At 47.5% G+C, this 5,931-nt stretch overlaps 1 protein-coding gene across 1 annotated transcript in view; it reads right to left on the bottom strand.

The window, feature by feature from the left end:
- LACTB (lactamase beta) overlaps positions 1-5,927 on the bottom strand; it is a gene marked incomplete at its 5' end in the record, with an annotated part of 14,319 nt that extends 8,392 nt beyond the window's left edge. Inside the window, 4 exons of the mRNA XM_015420090.1 lie at positions 434-752; positions 1,713-1,903; positions 3,857-3,923; positions 5,877-5,927. Coding sequence (XP_015275576.1) covers positions 434-752; positions 1,713-1,903; positions 3,857-3,923; positions 5,877-5,927 — 628 coding nt within the window. The remainder of the gene's footprint in view (positions 1-433; positions 753-1,712; positions 1,904-3,856; positions 3,924-5,876) is intronic.
- Positions 5,928-5,931: the final 4 nt, after the last annotated feature.

The following is a 5,931-nucleotide window of genomic DNA, read 5'->3' as shown; positions in this document are numbered from 1 at the left end:
CCCTGGTAAGCCGAGTTCACCGCTGAGCTACTCTGACTGTAAAAACTTTTTTTCTAAAATCCAGGCAGTCCCTTCCCGCCCTGAATTTAAACCCATTCTTGCGAGTCCTCTCCTCTGCTGCCAACAGGAACAGCCCCCTGCCCTCCTCTAAGTGACAGGAACGATATACTGCACTGCCATCACAGAGAACATTCTTAATGGTTTACTGAATAATTGGCTGTTGATGTTTTAAACTAAATATTGTATGTTTTAACTATGCTGTGCGTCGCCCTGAGCACTCGGGTTTTGGGGGGGAGGCCAGTCTAGAAATTAAACAAATAAAATAAATAAATAAGGAGCGGCTGAAACAGCTCAGGGAGCAGCGCAAGTTGCCATTTATTACATGGCTCACGCAGCCCCAGGAAGCGCTTTGGAGCAGGAGCGTATGACTCACCTGGCTTAAAGAATAAAGGGTCGTTTTTGAAAATATTCAGCGACTCGATCACGTTATCGTATTTCTCCTTCAGGTAGTACTCTTCGTTCTCAAACTCCCTCTTCCTCCTTCCCCCTTTCGAGTTTTTGCCTTCGCGTTCCAGCTTGGGTTTCACACTCGCTTCCGAGTCTCTCTCTCCCGGATCGAGGTCGACGGCGCCCTTCTCCACTTTCAAAGCCCTGTTGAATTTTTCTTTCTCCTCCTTCACCTTGGCCATGTTTTTCTCGTAGTGACGGATTCCACTCAAATGGGAGGCGAGCAGTCTCGTGGTGATGGTGACCTGGGTTTTTGAGACAAGTGTGGACAGTCACGACCTAATCAGAGAACAAATGTAAAGGAAACAGTCGTGAGAGTCTGACTGACAGATCAAGCCGTCAACAAGACTTGCAAAGAAGATGCTTTCTGTATATTACGGCCAACAAGCACCACAACACAATAAACAAATTCCTTCAAATCGTAAGAAAATCCTAGTGCAAAGGTGCATTACCAACGTCGCCTCCGGATTATATAACAACGTTTCAAAATTGGATCTTCCTCAGGAAATATTATGAAAGATATTACATTCTAATGGGATCCATTAGACGCTTAGCAGCATTGCTGAGCCTGAATACTTACGGGGATCAGCGTCCTTTCTGAATGTATTATCTTTCATGACTTTTTGTAAAGCACTTTATGAGCAAGAGAGCTTTTGTATTACTCTAATATTTCCTGAGGAAGATCCAATTTTGAAACGTTGTTATATAATCCGGAGACGACGTTGGTGATGTATTTTCACACTAGGATTTTCTTACGATTTGAAGGAATTTGTTTATTGCGTTGTGATGCTTGTTGACCATAATATACAGAAAGCATCTTCTTTGCAAGTCTTGTTGACGGCTTGATCAGACTCTCACGACGGTTTTCTTTACATTTGTTCTCTAGGTTTTTGAGAGACATCAGCGCAAACGACTGTGGCGTGAAAGAAAAAGCGGGGAAATGACAGTAGCCCTGATTGATTTCCAGGGCTTAAGGGAAGACAGAAACATCACTGAACGATCCCCACGGAAGTCACCACGAGAGGTCCAGTGCAAAAACTGCCAGAGAGACCCTACCCAGTCAAGCAGTTACACTTCTCTGTCACAGAAGCTTCGAAAAACTGCCACCAATCCAGCACTTGGCACAGTGTTATGGTCAAGTGACTGTCTCGCTATCCCAGGAATCCCATCAGACCAGCCAAACGCTTTGGAACGGCTTCGTTTACCTTGGTCCCTTCATACTCCTTTTCAGGAAACTCCGGGACGTATTTCTGCACGGGCGCATCTAAGTCCAGCTTGCCCTCCTCCCACAGCTTTGCAGCGGCGACCATCGTAAGGGGCTTGCTGATGCTGGCGATCCGCAGGACGGTCTTCGGCTTGCAAAGGACCCCGTTCTCCAGGTCAGCGTAGCCCAGCCCTGCGAGGGAGGAGAGGAGGGGGCGACAGTTAGGGGACATTGTTGGCACTGCACTTCTTTAAGACCTCTGGAGGAGGAGGAGATTGGATTTCCACCCCGCCCTTCACTCGGAGTCTCAGAGCTGCTTACAAACTCCTTTCCCTTCCTCTCCCCACAGCAGACACCCCTGTGAGGTAGGAAAACCAGACAACCAGCGCTGACTGAGAGGCTGGAAAGCATAACTGCGCTGTGATTTTTTTTCCCATTAGAATTTAAAATATATATTTAAACACCACTTTTAAAAAAAAAGAACAAGAGATTGGACTCATACCCTGCCCTCCACTACCCGAAGGAGTCTCACAGCGGCTTACAATCTCCTTTCTCTTTTCACAACAGGCACCCTGTGAGGTAGGTGGAGCTGAGGTAGGTGTAAGGTAGGTGTGACCTTGGGTCAGTTACAAGTTCTCTCAGAGCTGTTCTCTCATGAGCAGTTCTCTCAGAGCTCTCTCAGCCTCAGCTACCTCTCAAGGTATCTGTTGTAAGGAGAGGAAGGAAAGGAGTTTGTAAGCCGCTCTGAGACTCCTTCAGGTAGTGAAGGATGAGGTATAAATCCAACCACCACCTCCCCCTCTTCTTCTTCTTCCTCTCTCTCTTTCTGACTGAGCTACTAGGTTCCACTGGAAACTGCCAAGCCAAGCACCGGATGGGTCACTGCACGGAACCAAGGATGTGTTGGATCATACAAATCTAAAGCAACGGGCCCCCCAGCCCTGGAGTAGCCATTAGGCAAAATAAGCACACACTTAGGGGCACCAAGAGAATCTCCCCTCCCCCAGCTATCACGCCCTTAACCCTTTCACTGCCACATTCAACTTCAGTCACTTATTTTGTAATTGTCCTTATCTGCCATGTCGGACTTTAATTTGCATTGTTAAAAGATGTTTTCTTTGGCATGGTGGATGCCTAAAATTTAAAAGTCTGGTTTGAAGGTGTCATTGTCAGATGCCACTTTTTAAAAAGGTTGTATTCAGGAGGGGCCGTGGCTCAGTGGCAGAGCCTCTGCTTGGCATGCAGAAGGTCTCAGGTTCAATCCCCGGCATCTCCAGTTAAAAAGGACTAGGGAGTCCATGATGGGAAAGACCTCCGCCTGAGACCCTGGAGAGCTGTCAAGAGGGGCCGTGGCTCAGTGGCCGAGCCTCTGCTTGGCATGCAGAAGGTCTCAGGTTCAATCCCCGGCATCTCCGATTTAAAAAGGACCAGGGAGTCCATGATGGGAAAGACCTCCGCCTGAGACCCTGGAGAGCTGTAAAGAGGGGCTGTGGCTCAGTGGCAGAGCCTCTGCTTGGCATGCAGAAGGTCTCAGGTTCAATCCCCGGCATCTCCAGTTAAAAAGGAACAGGCAGGAGGTGATGTGAAAGACCTCCGCCTGAGACCCTGGAGAGCTGTAGAGAGGGGCTGTGGCTCAGTGGTAGAGCCTCTGCTTGGCATGCAGAAGGTCCCAGGTTCAATCCCCAGCATCTCCAGTGAGGAGGACCAGTAGCGGTAGGTGATGTGAAAGAGGACTTGAAGAGCCGCTGCCAGTCTGAGTAGACAATATTGACATTGATTGACAAAGGGTCTGATTCAGTAGAAGGCAGTTTCATATGTTCCTATTTAATACAGTTGTGGGGTCCCGCCTCGAAGAAAACTGAATTTTTAACCTGTATTTCACTTTCAGCACTTATTGGGTCAGTTACACAATGGGAGGGCCGAGAGGCACCACAGTTCGGCTGTGTTTAGGACATCAGTCGGCCATAATCTGGTCCCGAGACCCTCCCTCCATTATCGCTCCCTGCCCGGCAATTCCCACATGTCGGCTGTGTTGGCAGTATTTGTCATTCACTGCTTTACATATTACACAATGATGCTTTTGGAGAAGAGAAAACACGCCACAAGCCTTAACAAGACAATTAAAAAAAAATTAAACAGGCTTGCCTTCTGACCACACTTCCTTCCCGTCGACGGCCACACCGACAACTATGCCTGGGGCTCCCACTTCATCCTGTCAAAATATAAGACCGTTTCAGATCGCCGGTTTTGTCAAAATCCCCCCTTCCCACCCATAACTCAGAAGCAACTAAGCCCTGCCAAACCTCATTGTGGCCAGATCTCCTTGCCGACGTCACAGCATGCCCTAATGCACTAGAGTGACAAACGGAGGCAGTGGAGATGAGGCTTGCAGTGTGGTTTCTTGCGGCTTCAGGAATCCTTACCCTGGGTCACCCTTGGCCCCACATACCACAGTCCCTATATATGGCACCTGGTACTTTTTGGCCACTGTGTGACAGTGTGTTGGACTGGATGGACCATTGGCTTCTCTTATCCGCTATTACCTTAAGAGAGCCTGAATGGGTGGAATGGGACACCAAATCCCCCCACCATGCTTCAAAGAGTTCCTGGACAGGCAATGCAGCAGCTCTTTCACCAAAGGCACTCTGTGCATGCCAAGGAACACTTTGTCCTACATGCTTTTTAAATTAGAAGCTAGCGTGGTGTAGCAGTTAAGAGTATCAGACTACGGTCTGGGAGACCCAGTTTTGAACCCCCAACTCTGCCATGGAATCTCGCTGGGGGACCTTAGGCCAGGCACACACGCTTGGGAGTACCCTACCCCGCAAGGCTGTCGTGAGGATAAAACAGAGGCGAACAATGAAAACGGCAGGGTAGAACTGCAGCAAATACAGTAAGAAACAAAGTAGTTGTTTTTCTGGGAAAGGGAGCATTTCATCCTGAGATCCCTTAAAAAGCTTTTTTTTAAAAAAAAGAACTTTCCTTTGGTTGGTTAGAAATCCTATAGATAAGGCATCTTATCTATAGGATTTGTAAGATTTAAAGTGGCTTTAAAGGGCCTCTCCCCTCTAAGGGGAGTGGAAATTTGAATACTGACGCTCTTGGGCAGTGTTCCCTCTAAGCTGAGTTAGTGTGAGCTAGCTCACGGTTTTTTAGCCTCTGGCTCACACATTTTTTGTCTTAGCGCAGGAAGAATGGCTTCAGAGCCAACTAATTTATGCAGTTGCCAAATGGCTCGCTCACAACAGTAATGCCAGTAGCTCACAAAGTAAAATTTTTGCTCCCACTATACATTACTATATAGTTGGAGAAAAGGGAGGGACAAGAAATCAGAATATAATTTATCATCCTCAGCTTTTTAACATTTTACCTATGTTGAGGCCACAATTCTGATCTTTGATATATAGAACAAGTATAGGGTACTGTCCCAACTCAATTACAGTTAATTTCTCAGTATATCAATGAACTTAATAAAAAAATTTTAAAAGCGCACCGAATTATGAACTGCTTAGGGTCACGATTTTAAAATAACATGTATGACTCTTTTTCTTGAACGCTTTATATGGCTCGCTTTGTATTACTTCAGACTATCTTATTAGTTTCCCTTTAGAAAGACAGATGTATAACTATAAAAAACGAACGCATAATAAAAATATATACATGAATAGTGACTCTCATAGAATCATAGAACGTTAGAGTTGGAAGGGACCTTAAAGGCCATCTAGTCCAACCCCCCGAACTCTGCAGGAGCAGAGCCGAAAGGCAGCTACAATGTCTCCCTATCATCTCTGTGATTATTTCAGGAGGGGCCACCTTTTAGCACCAGGTCATACAGACTCGCCATCAGTTCTTAAAGGGATCTTTTAAAATCCTTCCCTGCTCCATAGAACCTCTCCTAGGCGGCCTGGAAGAAGGGGAGGTGGGATGCAACTCTGCACATGCTCAGGAGCTCTAAAGCGCCTCTCTTATACCCGGAATAAAGAACTCTGCACATGCCCATGGGACCCCCCTCGCGTCCCCACCCCACCTTGATCCTGCAAAGGAGCTCCCTGCTGCTGCCCACCGCCCTGTTGCACATGCTCAGGAGCTCTAAAGCGCCTCTCTTATACCCGGAATAAAGAACTCTGCACATGCCCATGGGACCCCCCTCGCGTCCCCACCCCACCTTGACCCTGCGAAGGAGCTCCCTGCTGCTGCCCACCGCCCTGGCGAAACGGGTG

This window comes from Gekko japonicus, unplaced genomic scaffold, assembly GCF_001447785.1.
Source record: "Gekko japonicus isolate JY-2015 unplaced genomic scaffold, Gekko_japonicus_V1.1 scaffold369, whole genome shotgun sequence".
Classification (NCBI taxonomy): Eukaryota; Metazoa; Chordata; class Lepidosauria; order Squamata; family Gekkonidae; genus Gekko; species Gekko japonicus.
The sequence above is the reverse complement of the archived record's forward strand: the minus strand, read 5'-3'. Positions and strand labels throughout refer to the sequence as shown.